This window comes from Colius striatus, chromosome 4 (genome assembly GCF_028858725.1).
Source record: "Colius striatus isolate bColStr4 chromosome 4, bColStr4.1.hap1, whole genome shotgun sequence".
NCBI classification, from domain to species: Eukaryota; Metazoa; Chordata; class Aves; order Coliiformes; family Coliidae; genus Colius; species Colius striatus.
In genome coordinates, this window is record NC_084762.1 from 38,106,103 (window position 1) to 38,124,852 (window position 18,750).

At 32.4% G+C, this 18,750-nt stretch overlaps 1 protein-coding gene across 2 annotated transcripts in view; it reads left to right on the forward strand.

Annotated features, from left to right (window-relative positions):
- Window positions 1-18,750, forward strand: part of RTTN (rotatin) — an 85,351-nt gene that overhangs the window by 45,149 nt on the left and 21,452 nt on the right. For both annotated transcript variants that reach the window (XM_061994823.1, XM_061994822.1), the window contains 10 exons: window positions 1,306-1,413; window positions 2,034-2,192; window positions 4,519-4,590; window positions 7,883-8,066; window positions 9,431-9,513; window positions 15,181-15,292; window positions 16,036-16,234; window positions 17,257-17,347; window positions 18,022-18,175; window positions 18,310-18,447. In XM_061994823.1, the coding sequence (XP_061850807.1) occupies window positions 1,306-1,413; window positions 2,034-2,192; window positions 4,519-4,590; window positions 7,883-8,066; window positions 9,431-9,513; window positions 15,181-15,292; window positions 16,036-16,234; window positions 17,257-17,347; window positions 18,022-18,175; window positions 18,310-18,447 (1,300 nt within the window). The remainder of the gene's footprint in view (window positions 1-1,305; window positions 1,414-2,033; window positions 2,193-4,518; window positions 4,591-7,882; window positions 8,067-9,430; window positions 9,514-15,180; window positions 15,293-16,035; window positions 16,235-17,256; window positions 17,348-18,021; window positions 18,176-18,309; window positions 18,448-18,750) is intronic.

An 18,750-nucleotide genomic window follows, 5' to 3' on the forward strand; every position in this document is an offset into this window, starting at 1 on the left:
CAAGAGTAAGATCATAAATACATGATGAAAGAGTGGACATTTTTAATATCCATCTCATAGAGTAGTATTTATAGTAGCATAATGATCAGTGACATTTTTTTATGGCTATAACAATGTTAATGTCTAGACTGTACTAATAACTTACAACTGCAAAGAAGTTTTACATCCTGGATGTTTAGTAGCATGTGATTTACTGTCAAGTCTAATAGAAAGAGAAATACAAAATTAGCCTTCTTCCTCCATGCAAGCAGTATTATACAAGGGGTTCGCTGGATAATTATAAGTAAAAAAAAAAAAAAAAATGCATGACTTGAAACTAGTTAAAGCAAGTGGTTGTTTTGTTTTGTTTTGTTCTACTGGTTCTATTGTGAACCAGTATATTAAGATCCTTTAGCTCATACTGATAGACAGATCTTACTTAACAAATGTCTGTAGGAGTACACAAGAAAGAGAGCATACACTTAGAGTATGCTGGAATTGTTGCAGTATTTTGTTTAATTACTATGGTATCATATAATTGAGCTTGCTTTACTGACCTCTGTTTTGTATTCCATTTTCTGTGTTAATGCCCTTCTTCCCCAAACTCAAAGACCGTAAAACACAGTGCTTTTTGTAATTAGTATTTTGTGTATTGAGAAGATCCATGCAAATACATGTCTCCAAATGAAACATCAGTCATCTTGTTGTGTAAAAATATAAAGACTGAGTTGATCGGAGACACACAAAATTTTAGGTATTGTGATTCTTATGAACTTAATGCATTGCTTGTGCAGTGCCATGTTTCAACAGGGCACTTTGCAATTATGTTTGGGGTTTTTTTTAAACTGAACTGAAGAGATTAATTTGCAAAGACAAGTATGATTTATAGGATTTGCAGCTAGATAGTATGTGGTAGTCTGCATGAATTTATATATGAAGAAAAAGAATTAATTACAATAAATGAAGTAATTGCATATTCTTTTTTTGACAGAAAATGTTAATAATAAGCAAAAATAAAAAATGTAAGGAGTAAATATTAGATGGAAATAATTATCTCAATATTTCATGTAAAATACTTAATTTCTCTTTAGCACATCTATCCTAATCCTGTGTGTAAGACAAATTTAATTTCATTCAGTAGGTGAAGTCAAAAAGTTAATAGAGACAGAATCAAAATATTTTTCCTGGAACATCAGTGTTGTGTGCTTTTTAAAGTGTTATTGTCTGTAATTGGCAGTTCAGGCTGTTGGTAGACTGACATTGAAAAGCATGGCATTGAAAGAGCTGTAAAATAAGTTATCAGTTTATTTTCTGTTTTCTGCTCAGGACTGGATATCTCTTTGGTCTTTACCTTATGACAACAGTGAAGAACAAGTTGCTTCTCCACTAGGTCTGGCATGGCTGGTTCCTTTATGGGTAGATAGAGACCCTGAGGTTAGTTAATACAATATTGATATTTTATTTTGACACTTAAGTATTTGAAAACTTTGTTTTATTATTTTGTTTAATATGGAAACTACAGTTTTGCATTATTTTAAATGTTGCTAACTATAACAATAAATATACAATAACAATAAATAACAATAAAGGTAAGGAGAATGTTTCCATATAAATATCTTCTGAGAAATCCTTCCTCACATCTTCATTTTCTGTCCTTTCACTAGGCACTCATGATCATGATTAATAGGCAGTTTTCATTAACATTGCTCTTACTTAACTGCAAAGAAAAAAAATATTTACATGAACTACAAATTTAAAGCACATGTATTTGATGCAGATCTGTTAAATTAGAATTTCCTAGATGGAACTATTTTTATGTGGTAAAATTTGAAGAATACTGAAGATTATCTCAGTAATTTTAAGTATTCTAAATATATTTTATTAATTCTGTTATTTTTACGTACACATAGTTGTGATTTTAAGTGTAGGGCCAGAGAAATATAGGAAAAGAGGTTGTTAATTAAGCTCCAGACTCAGTTGATACAACTTTATTTTAAAAATATGTTCCTAATTTCTGTTAGAAATATCATTGTGTGTTGTGCTTTATGTGCTAGGTCAGATTTACATCTCTTGGAATAGGATCAGCTCTTACATGTCTTGAAACAGGATGTATTGCATTAGCAGAAAGTTGCCAGAACATTTCAGGAGGCCTGTGGGGAACAGTGATAAACATCCTTCTGGACCAATCTGAATGTAGCATGGTACGCAGGGAGGTAAGTTTCTTGTGTTCTTTTGCTGTCTTAGGTTTGTCAAGTTTTTCTTCACTAAGGATTTCACTAAAAGATTTTTTTTTTTTAATTCTACTTATCCATACTCTGATGCTGCACTACTTTGTAATGTAAATACTACCTAATTAAAATGTTTAGCTTCTTACAAGCTCAAGAAGCAACAAATGACTAGTTAAAACCAGAAATGATGAAGACAATGCACGTGAATGAATAAAATCTCATAAGGTTTGCTCAAGCAGACAAATAAGTTGATAAAGCATAACAAATTAACTCAGATTTTAATGGCTGTTTTGTTTCATTTATGAACAATTTGGTTAAAACTCATCACCTGATCTGTAGTATTTTCAGCCATGAAGTAATCTAATTTGCCTGAACATTAAGGTTTATTTGTGAGAACTGAAAGTTTGTACTCTGGTAGAGCAGCATATAAATAATAATATATTTAGACTGTGCACACATTCTTTCCAACTTTCTATCAACACTAACTGTGAGGTTTTTTGTGTTTTCCAATGACTAAGAACAACTGTGACAAATATTAAGTTTCTTCCTAGCTCAGTTGCTCAACCAATTAACGATTCTAAAGTAATTTTAAATTTATTTGTGCAAACTGCTTTTGAGATTGTGTGCTTCATTGTTTTATCTAACTTCCAAATAATTTTAGTAGTCTTATAAGAGTAAAGGTATTGACAAAAGATTGACAAAATATGAAAAAGTGATTTCAATCCAACCACATATTCATGTATGTTCTGATTTCAACTGAGACAGAATTAATTTTCTTCCTAGTAGCTGGTACAGGGCTGTGTTTTGGATTTAGTGTGAGAATAATATTGATAACACACTGACATGTTATTGCTAAGTGTTGCTTATCCTAAGTCAAAGACTTTCCAGTTTCCCATGCTCTGCCAGCAAGGAGGTGCACAAGCAGCTGGAAGGAAATATGGCCAGGACAGCTGACCCCAACTAGTCAAAGGGCTATGCCATAGACCGTCATGCCCAGTATAGAAAGTGGGAGCAGTTGGCTGAGAGGGGCAAATTCCTACTCGGGCATCAGTCATTGGGGTGCTGAGCAATTGCATTGTGCATCACTTGTCTGTCTAGGGGTCTATTTGTCTCTCTATCAATTTCCTTTTCATTATTGTTATTGCAATATTTTATTTTATTTCTATTATTAAATTGTTTTTATTTCAATCTGTGAGTTTTAGTTTTTTAAAAAAATCTTATTCTCCTCTCCATCCTGCCAAGAGGTCAGGGAGGAGTGAGCAAGTAAATGCATGATGTGTAGTTGCTGGCTGGGGTTAAAACATGACAATGTGATATGTGTGTAATATAAAGTAGAAGCACACACATGCGGTGTACTTAGAAAGGAAAATATTTGGAACATAATGTGCCTGTCCCAGTGTGTCCCTCATGTTGTTCCAGTTCTGCTACATTAATTTAAAAAGGGTGCATGAGGACAACAGAGTGAAGAATCATAGAATCACAGAATGATAGGGATTGGAAGGGACTTTTAGAGATGATCTAGTCTAACCCCCCTGCTGAAGTATGTCCACCTGGATCAGGTTGCACAGGAACACGTCCAGGTGGATCTTGAAGACATCCAAGAAAGGAGACTCTACAACCCCTTTGGGCCACCTGTGCCAGTGCTCTGTCACCCTCACAGCAAAATAGTTTTTCTTATGTTTAAATGGAGCTTTTTATGTTCCAGCTTTATCCCATTACCCCATATCCTGTTGCCAGATACAACAGAAAAAAGGATGTCCCAACCTCCTGACACCCACCACTAATATTTATAAGTATATAAATGAGATCCCCCCTCAGTCTTCTCTTCTCTGGACTAAACAGCCCCAGTTCCCACAGCCTTTCCTCATAAGGAAGATGCTCCAGTCCCCAGATCATCTTGGTGGCCCTGCGCTGGACTCCCTCCAGAAGTTCTCTGTCCCTCTTGAGCTCAGGAGAAATAAACAGTTATCCAGGCTTTTCTGCTTAGGGATTTTTTTCCAGTGCTATTTGTTGTGTAATGCTCATTCAGTTGGATTGACTGTACTGGAACAGTGCTGAAAGTTTTTTATAAAAAAATAAATTAATTTCCTAGTGATTTCTTTTCCATCACTTCCTTGTCTTTTTGTCTTAGCAGCTTTCTCTTGCTCTAATGACATCTATCATGTTTTTTCCAATGCCAATGTTAAAATTCTTTGGTCTTCAATGTATGTCTAAAGCAATGGAATAATATATAGACTGCTGTTCAGTCTGATGTAAGTTTCTGTGAACTGTGACAGCTAGATGTCAACATTGATGCTTTCATTTCTTTCAGGCTGCTTTTATTCTGCAAAATCTCCTTGTGATTCCAATTCCTACAGAAGATGTGAAAGATTGTCTTTGGCAAGTAGGTGACTATTACATTTCATGAGAGAGGTCGTGGTGTCACAGAGATGTTACTTGATATAAAAACTTTTGTCTGTATACCTGTGAAATAGAAACTTAAAAAATTACATGTCCAAGGTAACATTTTGGAAAGAGAACTATATGAATAGAGAAACTTCTTTTAAACTTTGAGCATGTCCAAGGAAAGAACCAAAGCTAGTTTGTATATATGTTACGTTTTTTGAATATAGTATCTGTGAGCTCCTAAACTTGCTTACTTACATAGTATCATTAACATTTTAGGATGGAAATTGGACATTTATTTCACACTTGGAATGCAACATGATTTGAGGGTTACGAGCAAGAAGAAATTCTGGCCATGTGAGGTTTATAAAATATTTTGAAAGAATGTGCAAGTGATGATAAACAACCTTTTCTGACAGATGAGGCAGGTTGTTGTTGTAGTCAATTTAAATGCTGCTTAAAAACATAACCCCTTGCGTAAAGCTGGATGATCTAGAGAAGGTTACTTGGGACTGCGTCCAGTTGTTTTTTGAGTATTTCAAGGATGCTTTTTGAGTATTTCCACAGCCTCTCTGAACAACCTGTTCTGATGTTTGACTTCCCTCTCTACTTATTAAAGGAGAAATAAATTTCTTAAGTTTAAATATAATTTCCTGTATTTCAATTTTTACTCATTGTCTTTTGTCTTGCCACTGGATACCAATGGGAAGAGTCTGTCTCTTTTACTTTCTCTAATCAGATACTTGTCTGAACTGGTAAGGTCTTCCGGAGACTTTTTCTAGTTCTGATCTTGAGTCACTCATCTCATGTTACTTTCACAAGTCTGGTTCATTTTAGATAAAGGTCTTTGGATCTTAGTTCCCCATTTTGCAAATTTCTATGGCCTTGATACCCATTCTTTCTGTCCATTGTGCTTCTTCCAGTATGTGAGATTGTACCTGTATGAGAATTACATAAATTCTTTTTTGAAGAAATTTGAAGATGCAACCATATCCTCGTTTATCTGTTCCTTTCTGCAAAAGATCAAGTTAGTGCTGAAAGGCATTTTTGTGATTTAACTGGGATAAGTTATCTATGATTCAGCTGCACACAAAGTCAATTATACCATATCTTGCAGAGCTACATTTTAAAGTATGTCTTATCGTTCCTTTCCGTTGATCATGAAGGAAAAAGTTCAAGTACTCTTATGAATCTCACCCATGTTTCAGTTTAATGCTTATTACTTATATAGTGACAATATAAATAGTAATTCTTTAAATTCATAATAGCAGAACATTTATGAGGCAGCCACTTGTTGAATAAACAGTATTAAAAGTTACTTTGTCTTTTTTTAAACACTTCAGTGACTATGGTGAGGTGACAAAATTTGAATCCAGTAACAGAATTCTGGATGAATTCCAGTACAACTAACAGAAAATTTTAGTCAATGTGATACTTATTAATAAGTGCAATTATTAATAATTGCTCATCACATGAAAGATATTATGAAAGATATTATGAAACAACAGTTTATGGTAACTGGTAAATTGAAACTGTTGAAACTGCAAATAACAATAAAAATGGAAAGATACTACAAGGATCAAATTTTGTATTTTGGAGTTACTTTTTTCCCTTGCATTAGATAAGATAGTTTGTCTGTTGACTTTAATGTAAGCAAGCTCAAGGAGAGCTACAAAGCAGATCTTGGTGAATATCAGGAATAAGGTACCATACCCTAAGTAGAACATGATTTTTGCATCACTTAGGCAATTAGGACTGGAAAAGGAAAGGCTATTAATAGGACAGTGTTGGCTGTTTGTAGACCAGTATCATCATGAGAATCTCTATAGTGCTGCTATTATGTAATTAATCTGCTTTATAATAGTTCATTTTGCTATGTTACTTTAAAGTAAGTGCTGTAGGAAATTTGTTGTCATGAGTAAAGTCAGCTTGTTTAAAGTACTCTAAGACTGCAACACATTGTATTGTATAGATTGCTGAAGTCAGAGCACTTTATGAATGTAATTGATGAGTAACTCGGAGGCCTTGTACAATAAAGTATCAAACATAGCTTTTTAAACTGGCAAAGACAGTTCAGGATAGTAAAACCTTGACTTAATCTAACACAATTTCCACAGCATGCATTTGTCATTGTTGATAAAGTCTAAATATGTTGCTGAAAGTGTACATTTTATAATTCATTGTAAACAGTTTACATAAAGTATCAAATCCTTCAAACTGTTTGTCATACCTGATTCTTCATGAATTGACATAAAAGGCAAATAGTTAAAGTAGTTACAATAATCTGTTTACATATTACAGAATGCAAAAAGAATGGGCATTAGCTATCTAAAACTGGTTATAATTTACCCTGTAACACAAAAGAGTTTTAGTGCTTCTACTTGATCTGGTTTTTATTTTGTTTTCTTGGAAATTAAGCTTGTATTTGGTGTAATGGAGGGGCTGGGGAAGATCTAGAGCCTCCTGGGGACAAATAGTGTTTTTCAAATTACTTATTTGCAAATGATCTACATCTGCTGTCTCCTGTCTACCGAAGAAAGTTTGTGATTAACACTGATGATTTTTTCTTCATAATTTCAACTAGTCTTTTTGAAGTACTGCAAGATATCGTCTAAAACTGCCTTTCAGAATATGATTGGTTTGAATTTTTCTCAGGATGAGTTCTTTTGCCAAATAACACTTCTGCTTTTATGGTTACTCTGAAACAGGTTATGTTGTAGCTTAATGATAACTTCTTCTGTTACTATAGAAAACACTAGAGAAATACAGTAACAAAGGCAGTCAATCAGTCTTTTTCTTTGAAATTAGATTATGAAATCAATCTTTTCAGGTGTAAACCACTGCTCTAGAAAGTTTTCCCTGACGTCGGTATTTAAAAAGAAATGACTGAAAACCATTCTTCAAAGATAATTTATTTCTTTTTAGTGTCTTGTTTTCTAAATAAATCTCTTATCATGGTGTATTGACATGGATATAGTATAATGGCAGTATACTTTAGAACTGGATGACCTTTTCAGGATATTTACTTTTAGTATATTTACTCTTTTTCTAAAAAAACCTTTCGCATTAGTTGATATATGTCAGTAGAATTAAATTTGAAATTAAAATTTTTAAATCTCCTGATACATTTACTGTCCTAAACCCACTCAATTACATCTTTCCGTGGCTTTGTACTTAGCTGTTAAAGAATTTCACACACACTTCTTAGGCTTAGTTAAATTTTTTTGACAGTTTATTTTGTGTGAAAGAGTTCTTTAAAGAAATGATGTTTGTGAATTTCATGTCTTTAGGATCCTTGTGTACATGATGAAGAATCTGGCCTCTCTCAGACAAGAAGACCTGCACTGAAGTCGCTTTTGTATCACTGCCGATTCTATGAACATGTGAATCAGATGGTAAAACGCTGTTACTTAGGATGTTATACTTTTGATTTGAATTCTTCCAAGGAAGACAACCTCATCATAGAAGAAGAAGGTATAACTGATAGGTCATGTTAATATAATCTAGAAGTATTTTAAACTTAAATAGTTTCCAGTTTTGAGTAACTTACCTCAAATAATTTTTACCAATAAAGCGAATCGAAAATGAATGCATAAACCATGAACTTAAATATATTGTCAAAATATTACTCTGAGGATTTATAAGTAATAGATCAGTCATTAATTTAACATATCTCAGAAAAGAGCTCTGAACTGTTACTTACATCTTTACAAAATTACAGATGGAAAAAATGTAATTGGTTCTACAGTACATTTTCTTGCAACATATTGGAGGTAAAAAACCCATTTTTACAGCTGTGACTTTATGACAATGAAATTTTTGGAAAAAGAAATCCATGGACTGCGTCTAAGGCTCCTGTTTCTTCATGTGCTCAGCCTCAGAGAGGTTTGAGTAGGAGTTTTCTGAATTTCTAAGTCTTACTGGGATTCATTGTGGGAATCTACATTCTTGTTCAAATGCATATTGCGATCTTAAGTTTAGAAAGCTAGAAGATTCTTTGGAGAGCTCAATTAATCCTTCATTTGTATTTTCAGAGTTACACTATTGATCTATAATGACCTGTTTATGCTTTTTAATAGGTTCCTTGTCATCTTAAAAGGAAATATTACTTTAGTTTATCTTCCTGAAACCATTTTTGTCAGGTTTTCCCCAATGCATTTTTCAAGAAAATAACCTCATCTGCAAAGTTATGTTAAAAAACAAAATTAGCTAGCTCAATAATTAGCTATGATATGTATAGGATTTATATTTTTTGAGTTTTACACTAAAAATCTATGCTTTGTTCTTTGTTGTTTTCTAAATATATGAAAGCCTCAAAACCTAGTATTGACAGATTGTAATTTTTTTATTCTGAAAGATTTACAAAGTAATTCTGCCTTCATTATTTTAAGGATAAGAGTTCTCTTGAAACAGCTTCTCTCAAATGCAAATTTTAATTTTTTTTATTACAAGAACATCTGTTCATTATGTTTATGCTGCAAGACTCCAGTATTTTCTATACTTTTATACTTTACATTTTAAATAAGTCTAAACCTGAACTCCTTCAAATAACTAAAGGCTGTGCAACTGTGGTTTGACCAAAGTGTAGCTTTTTTCCTACACTATTTTATATTGCTGTGAAAATTGTATTTAACTTGTTTATTCAGGGAATTTGATGAATAAGAATTCATAGCTACAATGTATAAAAACTAGTATTCTGATACCATCTATGGGTGACAACTTTTCTGTTTCACTGAAGAAATCCTCTGAAAAGCTTGTTATGTGCTCTGCTGGTCTTGTAGTAATGAAAAATAAAATTTTATTTTCTTAACGTGTTTTTTTTTTTAATTTTCCAACAGATTTTGATGATTCTCTTAACATTTGGAAGGCTCCATCCAGTGAAAGCCGATCTTCACATTCTCAATCAACATCTGAAACTATGGTAACTTGCAGAGTAGTCTATTTATTTTAAATATATGACTGTTCATTAGATACTTTGAAGAAATTTTGCACTGTTACAAATTATTAAAAAAAACAAACCCAAAACAACAAAGCAAAATTGAAATGAAAATTTAAAAAATGAAACTAAAATGAAACTTACTGTGAAGTAGCTTTAATGGGCTAAAGAAATTTTTTATGATTGATTAACTTTAATTATCTTTGTTGACAAAATGCAAACATCTCCATCTATAGTTGTCATTTCTGCTGCTTTAATCCAAAATGTCCTTTCAGAGTGAACCTGTATTTTCATTACAAAGCTACAGAACTTAATCAATCAAAACCACATCAGTACATTAGATTAAAATTGTGTTCGGTGTCATAACAAACTTTGGATACTTAAAATGCTTTTATACAGAAATGGCACTAGTGCTTGAATGACCCAAAATAGACATGAAGAATATAAGAAGGCAGCTGACTGCTCGAAAAAATAGTTTCTGACTTGGGATGACTACTGCAATGAAAGTCTGCAAACGTATTCTTTCTTTCAACATGACAAATGCGAAGGAGGAGAAATTAAAGTACATTCTTCCACTTCCAGAGTAGATTTGCAATATCAGATCAGGCTATGGAAGAAGCTTTTATAAGGTTCATTTGTTACCTGATAAAAATAATCTGTTTTCAAAGACTGCAGCATAACTCCAGAAAAACTCTGAGATGTTGAACTGAAATCCATTTTTATATTTTTATTACTTTTTCTTCAAAATATTTTGATTTATGAGTTACAGTCTAATATAAAATCAAAGCTGTAATATATATCTCAGAAGTTTATTTTCTGTTAAACAGATGTGCTGTTATAACAAGGACTGAAAAAGCACAGAAAGATTCTGTCTTGTTTTATTGAATAAAGTTGATGCACCCAGTTTTTCTGTGGATCGTAATAAAAACATAGAAAAGCTAGTATTGACATTTTGTTACCATTACAATTTATCTCTACTGTCCCGACTTTCTATTATAAATGTGTTGTTGATTAGTAGAGTGTTTCTTACCTGGCATGTTTCTAGTAATTGGCGAATTGGATTTTCATTTCTCTAAAATGTGCCTCCCTCCCCAGTGCTTAGGGTAATTTTAAACAAAAATATTCAAATTTACATATTTAAAAATAGAATGAAACTGCCTGTAAATCAAGAACTAGATGTTAACATGAATACTGCATTAAAAAAAAACCTTTATAAAAGAATCTCAGGTTGTTTAAAAGCAATTGTTTCCTAATTGTTTTTATGGAATACATGATGTGCCACTTTTTTCCAGGAATGAAAATGGAACAAATGAAATTTTATTTTGTTCATGGTACTTGAGGGAAAAGTTAATTTCAATTAGCAATTCTTATCAGAGTTGAGTGTCCAATCCACTCAAAATTATGCTTAAGTGCTCATGAAGAGTTCAAGAGTTCATTACATTTCTTTGGATTCAGTAGCTTAAAACAAAAAAAGCAAAAAAATAATTTGGTATTTACTAGATCAAATTAATGTCTTTTCAGTTATATGTGCAAAGTAGAATCATAGTTTAACAGAAAGGCATAGCTCTAAAATTCCAGTTAACAAATGGACAATTTATTACTTAAAGTGGAAAGCGTAGTGTAAAACTAAAATATGCTCATTTGTGTCAGTCTTCCAGATGTATAATTCATTAGATATACTCCATACCAATATTATGCTTTTACAGCTAATGTAACAGCATTTTATTCAATTTTGGGTTTTCTATTCTTTTGATTTGTTTTCTTTCTTCCCTTGATACATATGAAGATTTCACACAGTTACTTTTGTTGGAATTTTTAGAAGTTAATTTTATTTCCATTTGACCTTCATGGACTTTTTTAGCAGCTGTAAACTCTTGGGTTTGTGAACTAAGTTTCTTACTTTTAAAAAAATACCAGTGCTAACATGACAGATCGTAAATTTCCAAGCTGAAAGGCAAGATAGAGAGGTCTGATATTCTAATGCCAGTGTGTGTGTTAGGAGCAGATAGAGGCAGGGAACTGAGACTAAATAGAAACTGTATTTCAGAGTGTAGTTAATGACTATTGTCTATCTAGTAAAGTTTGGAAATACATTTAAAAACTCAAACTTTTTGAGAAATCAGACATTTGTAATTCATTCCTATATTGCTTCAAATTTTATGTTCCTACAGTTTGGCCCAAAGCTTTCCATTTTTATGGATGTGCAAAAGAAACATGTTTATGAAGTCATTAACAAAAGTTTGTAGAAATTCATCTCTAAATTTTATATATTGATAGTATAAGAAGATGTAGTTATTCTAAGCCCAATAGATGGCATACTTTCCCCACCACAGATGAAAGGGAGTCTGCAGGTCTTATTTAAGGGAAAAATGTGTGATTTTTTTTTTTTTGCGCGTGCTGTGGATTTGATAATAAAAACCACAAATAATTGAGTTACCAGCTATCAAAGTAAGTAAAATTGTTTCTACTCTACTCTGATGTTTTAAAATATATATATATATTTAAGTTGTTATGAATATGCATATTCATTTATTTCTTGAATGTCAATCTAGGAAGCTGAAACTGCTTTTTTTCTTCAGTAAGCAACATCCTGAAGATAATTGCCCAAGCAAAAGTGATGTCTTTTTTTACTGAATTGTGTGAATTTCTTTTTGGTGAACAGAAAATGGCTGGTGGATTATCATTTTTTTTAATATTTGAAAACAGTTCTGAAAAAAAGATAATACACTAGTTTTCTGTTTTCAGATATCAAATAATTGATACTTGAGCTGTGTACTATCAAAGGCACATAGGTTTCATATAACTCTAAGTGGAAATTACTTGAAGTGAAAATGACACTGCATAAACACACTAGAGTTCTTCTGTGTCCAGGACTGTTTAGCAAAATGAGCAGTTATTTTAAAAACTTCAGCTAAAACTAATGAAGGTAAAAGATCTACACACTTTTCCCAGATAGCTTTAAGTAATGGATATTCTTTCCTATGAAATCTTCTTGCTATTTTATAAAAATGTCTGCTTCATTTTCTGGAACCATGGTTACCAGTGTGCTATACAGTTAAGTGATTTAAACCTTTGAAAAGGGAACTGAATAGAATTAATCACAGCAAGCCTATTAAAGCAATGCCAGAGGGATTTTTATACAAGAGGTTAAGAAAAGACCTTTTATTAATTTCTGGTAGATAAATGGAAAACCCTCACACTTCTCCTGTATTTCTACACAGACAGTTTTTGTACTCTCTGGTATTAGTTCTAATCTCCAGCTGTCATCTCCCAGCCAACATAACCCTTTCTTTTCCCCAGTTAAACCCCCTTCTAAAGTCTGTTGTTTCACTGTTAACCAGCAGAATACTTCATTGCTCCTAGAAAGAATACAGTGGCAGTAGTAAATGTCCTTTACTTAGATAAAATGTCTCACACCCCACCATTCATCCTTATCAAAGGTGATTTATAAAAGCAGTAATATCTTATCTTCTGGATGGCAGAGCATTGTGGAAACAACTTTATTGTGTTACTGTGTGTTTTCTGTTAAAATAGCAGAAAATTTCTGGTTTTAACCCATATCCCACTGTGAAGCAGTTACCACTAAATGTTCCATTAGTGCAGGAAGCTGATATATTTCTAACAAATAAAGCTTTTATTGATTTTTTTTTTTTTTTAAAGCATATCTAAGACCTTGTTTTTATTTTTTTGTCTGAAGTGTTTAGTTATAAAAGATGGATAAAGAATTGTTGTGTGATATAGAAGATATTATTTAGTCACATGTGAAAACTTGTAAAAATTCATAATAGTATCTTTAAGCATAGTAATAATTCCTTTTAGAGCTTTTTACAGAAGAAACATGTCAACTGGTGGAAGTGGCATTTTGAGTTTGCGCTTTTTAAGAAAGAGTTAAGTTTTTGTCCTTTACTAAAATGAAGAACAGTGCTGAGTAAATGCAGCATTTTCCATGTGTCAAGATAGATTGATTTATTCTAATAGAAATAATGGATTTTAGTGATTATTTAAATTGGCAAGCACGAAACTTTAGTTTATTTGAATTGGCAAATACTGATTGTATTTGTATAATCTAACCAGGATTTGAATTCCAGTTGGTTGGTACAATTTGATGGTGCATTTTGCTAATGACAATTATCCAAGCATGTCTCAGTGTTTCTGTAACCCAAGCTATATGTGAATCCTGGGTTTCAGTCATGTTCTTCCAATCTTACTGTAGCCTGTCTTCCATGTTACAATAAACTTCTGGCTTTTTTGAGGAACTGAACATGCTTGAGAATAAAGATTCAAGACAGGAAAAAAAACGGGAGAGAAGCGAGTTGAGAGTATGAAGGTGGAAACCTTTCACTCCTCCAAGCACTCTAATCTCAAGTAAAGATGTGCTGATAGAAGCCTCTTTGGAAAAATAGTTTGAAGTGATGAAGGGCAGAAGGGAGGTTAAACCTTCTAGGGAATATTTCTGTAGCCCAAAAGACTGCTGAGTAAATCCAAGACAAACCTGGAAAGCAGTGTCCTAACTGCAAGGACATGATAGCTAGGAAAGGAGTAATCTGTGATTTCCTTCCCTCCACTTTTTTTGTCAACCAAGTAATTTTTAATTTTTCCTTAGGTAAAAAATGTATTCCAACTGATATTCTAATAGACTTTTAAAAAGAAGACCTTTGAAATATTTCAGTCTTCCTTTGAAAACTCCCTGTAAGGAAAAATTTTCTCATCCATCTTCAAACTATGACTCAGGATTTCATTGGATTTTCCAACATTCTACATTCTTTACACCGTGTAGTGACACTCTTGAAGAAACTTTTTGGTGTGAATTGTCCAGCTAAAAAACAATAAACAGAAGCGAAAAAGTGACCTGACATGGGAGATGCCTATCAGATCCTCTCTGTAACAGGTCATAGGTCTTGTCATGCCACAGAAGCATTATAAAGCTGGAGACTCTAGGTATTCTGATCTCAAGTTTGTGGTTTTAACACAGTAGCAAAAGTATGGAGAACTTTTGAAAGCATGAAAATTTAATAATATAATGGGTAATGTAGAATTGATAGAAGGAGCATGGTAATAAAACAGTAAAATTATCTGCTGTCATATAAATCTCATGTCTTTACCATGAAATGAATACACATAATATGGATCACAGAAATCAGGTTAAGAGAAGTACCCAGAGTTGGAAAGACTCTGGAACTTTTTGGCTAATGATTAATGTGCTTGTGATGTTCAGATAAAAATATGTCCTGATACAAATGGACAAACGCTGATGTTCTCAGTAGAGCAAATAGTTCATGAAAAAGTGGAACTTAAATGCTTCAGTAATGCCTTTCTCTCTTAGTCTAAACGTAGATTCAGTTGATTGTATGGATGAAAAAGAAGGATGAAGAGAAGGAATTTTCTGTAATGTAGGCATTGATGAGTTTTTAACTGAAATGTTCATACTGCACATCTTTCAATAGTTTCAATTATTAACTGCTTATAAATTATATATATACATACAGTGCACAAAAAAATCATCAAATTGGGTTTAAACAATAATTTTTTACTGTTTTTTATTTCATGAGTTTGGTTTTGTGGGACTGTTTTTTTCCCCTTCAAGCAAAATACAAATAGAAGTCTGTTCTATAAAAGCTGGAATTAACTAATTTCCTTTTTATATCTTTCTAGATTCAGTCTTCGTCACCATCACTGGGGAGTGTTACTGAGCTTCAGGCAGTAGTCCCAACAGATTCAGCCACTTTTATACCTGAAACTGTAGTTGATCGGCTTATGGCCCAAGGTAAGTCAAACTCTGAGTTTGTGAACACAGTGATGAATACAGTGTATTATCCTACATGTGTTACAGCATTTGGTAGATGCATATAAAATTTGTGTATTGCTGGAATAATCACCATTGATGCTTCTAGTGATTCTTTTGGAAGACAACATGAAACACTTCCTTTAAAATTAAATAAGGTGAAGTACATTTGACAGAAATGAGTGAAACGTAACTCAAGACTTAGGTTCTATTCCTGTAATCCTATCACCCTTTCAAAACATGACATTTTGGTAAAGCATGTGCACATGTCACAGAGGGAGACGTATATATGATTGTATATAGAAAGACAAAAGTGAATATAATATAAAAGAACATATGAAATAGTGCAGATGCAGAGAGAGATATCTACAAATAAAAAATATTTTTATGTTAAAGAACTGAAAATTTATGTCTTTCCAAATTTACAGTTTAATGATTACTAGTGCCTTGTAGAAGGAACATTTTATTTCTGAACTATTAAAAACAACACTTCTTTTCATTATTCAGTTTCTTTGTTGGGTGGCAGGTTTTGTTTTTGTAGTTTTTTCCTTCTTCCAGAATATAGTGTTTTAATTGTAGAGAGCACTTGGGTATTTTATTAAAAAAAAAAAAAAAAAAAAAAAAAAAGCACCCAATATGTCTTATGTAACTGCTCCAATTAATCTTTTTTGGTTTTGTGTGTTGTTTAGTTTTTTTAAACATTTTTTTAATTAAACATGTTCTAGGTCAAAGTGATACAACCACAACAGAATCTGCAAGTCAACATGACTCTCCCATGGCTGCTGCTCTGTCTAAACAGCGTGCTATAGTTACACCTGCACTTTTGTCAGCTGTTTGCAGCCTTCTGCACAATCTACTGATTGTTACACCAAAAGATACTGGAACTGCTCTTCAACAAGCACATTTGCTAACAGCTCTCAGCAGGTATGAGATCAATAACTGCTGAACTACAAAGGTGTAGCAACAGAAGTAAAAATTTTGACATGAGATCTACCAGTGTTTGTAACTGAAACCTTATAAATATATTGATCACTGTTTCTTTTGAAGTTTTCAGAAATACCTTTTTAAAAAAAAGTACAATCAACAAAATAAAAGCATTTGGATTATTTCTTTTTTCACAGAATAGCTAGTCTTCTACAGGACTATACTATTTTCCTCTCTTTTAGTCTTTTATCTAGTCATTTAGTCATCTATTTTGGAGGTGTAATTTTACTTTTTTTTTCTCTGCAGTCGAACAATACACAATATAGTCAGGTATTCAGAATTGCAGATCACTTTAGTTCATTTTGTGGGATTTTTTTTCTCATTGAATTGAATGCATTATTTTGAGGATGAGCCAAGGACTGTCATGCTAAAAGAGAGTAAATAATGCTTGCTGAACTGGAAAAGTATTAGATGACAGACCCTCCCATTTTGTTTCTTTTTTTAAACAATGAGCCACTTCAAAATAGTCTTCGGATAGTATTCCATGTTTCCAGTTGCATTGCAACTATATATTTCATCTGTAGAAAGTGTTTGGAAGTCTTGAAGTGAAAATGAAAACTATTTCCTTTTTTTAAGGTTTTCAAGAGCTTCTGTAGCTGCTCTTTATACTGCAATTCATGGAAAAAAACCACTTCAATACCCTTGTTAGAATACATTTTATATTATTACAGAGCTGTTCATTCTTCTACAAGAAAAAAAACAAGCAAACAAATACAAACAAACATTTTTTACCAGGGCAATAACAGCAATTGAGATTTATCTTAGTCTAATTATTTTGAAACAATTCACTGCTACTGTAGCTATCATTGCACTAGACTTACTTCAAAACCTCACTATTTTAAGAAAGTGCTTTATAATTTATTTTTATTCCATTTATTTAAAATACTTCCTTCTAAGGAATGTTAAGTTAGTTGAATATTTGATTATTTAAGTAAATTTATAACCAATTTATTTTATTTTAGTCTTGTAAGTGCTAATCGAATTGAGAGATGTATCTTGGAACTGAAAGCTCCATTGGGTCATCCCTGTCATATAGAACATGTAAAAACCCAGGTTAGAGAAGCATTTTTTTACTTTCTAATGTTGTTAAAATAATGAAAGTAATTACGTTTGCATAATCTATAGTCATTAACATAGTCCAGACATACTGCTGTAGGGTACATTCTTGTGAATCTCTGTGCTTCTGATAAGGCTTAAGAGAAAATAAACTGTGTTGTGTTCAACTTAGAACAATTAATTTATTTGTTAGAAGTATAGCTAGAATCATTAAACTGAAAAAAAACCAATTGTACTTTAAAAATAAAAATTGAGTTTAGCAGTCATAGAAGTCATGTAATAGAATTTATTTGTATGGTACTCAAGTATGAGCCAGATACAGTTACTGACACATTCTACAACAAACCTGACTGCTTTTGTCTCCAATCCTGGAGACATGTATTTCTCAACTAATTTTGGTATATAAAAAGTATATAGGGTTACTGCCAATGGAACTTAACCCTTGTGTCAAATTTAACTATGTATATGTAACATATAGAGCATTCTGTGTTCATGGCATAGAACTATTTAGAAGAATGATTTTCGATTTATATCGTGTTATTTCTTTTAACTAGTGTGTATTAGTTCAAAATGTTATGATTCAGCTGTGGTGATGTATTGAAGAATGTTTTTTATTGTGAAAGATGAAAATAAATGGCTTTATTTCATATCTTTTAAAAAATATTTAACAGGTATTATTACTGCTTCAATACTTATCATCTTTGTCCAAGCTTCTGAAAACATGTTTACTGGTGGATTCTCAGCTTGTAATCCACGATGAACTCTTGAAACCTCTCTTGGGAAATATCTTCTCGATTCTCACCATTTGCTTCAAAGATGGGTTAGGTAATGAAGTACTATACTGGAAACAGGTTCATTTACGTACCACCTTTGTTTAACTTGACAGTTATTGTTAGACTTAGCTATCCAATTTTGTGTAAATGCTTTGATTTTTTTTTTTTTCTATATTGTCTTTGCAGATACCGAGTTAACATCTGTACTTCATGAAACATGGGTAGACTTTTTCAACCTTCTAGCTACATTATTGTGGAAGAGTGGCCAAAAATCTTTTCCATTTGTGACAGCAGCCCTTGCAAATCATTTTACAACAATTATTGGTAATAACCACTACCATTCTATGAATCAATGAAAACTATTCCTGGATGGGTTTTAACCTAGCAACTAATAAAATAAATAAACAAATAGAAAAGAGGGGTAAGAGATAAAGGAATTGAAGGTTATTGTACAAAGGAGGGGTTTTTTTGTTTGTTTTGCAAATATTCCTTCTTTAGTTAATGGCCTAGTCAGGGCTTTGGGTCACCAAGATTCTCAGACATATTCCAATACTGAAGTATAAGCGTATTCCTTTCAAACTTCTGCTTTCATCCAGGTGCATACTAAGGGATCTGCTGAATCTAAAT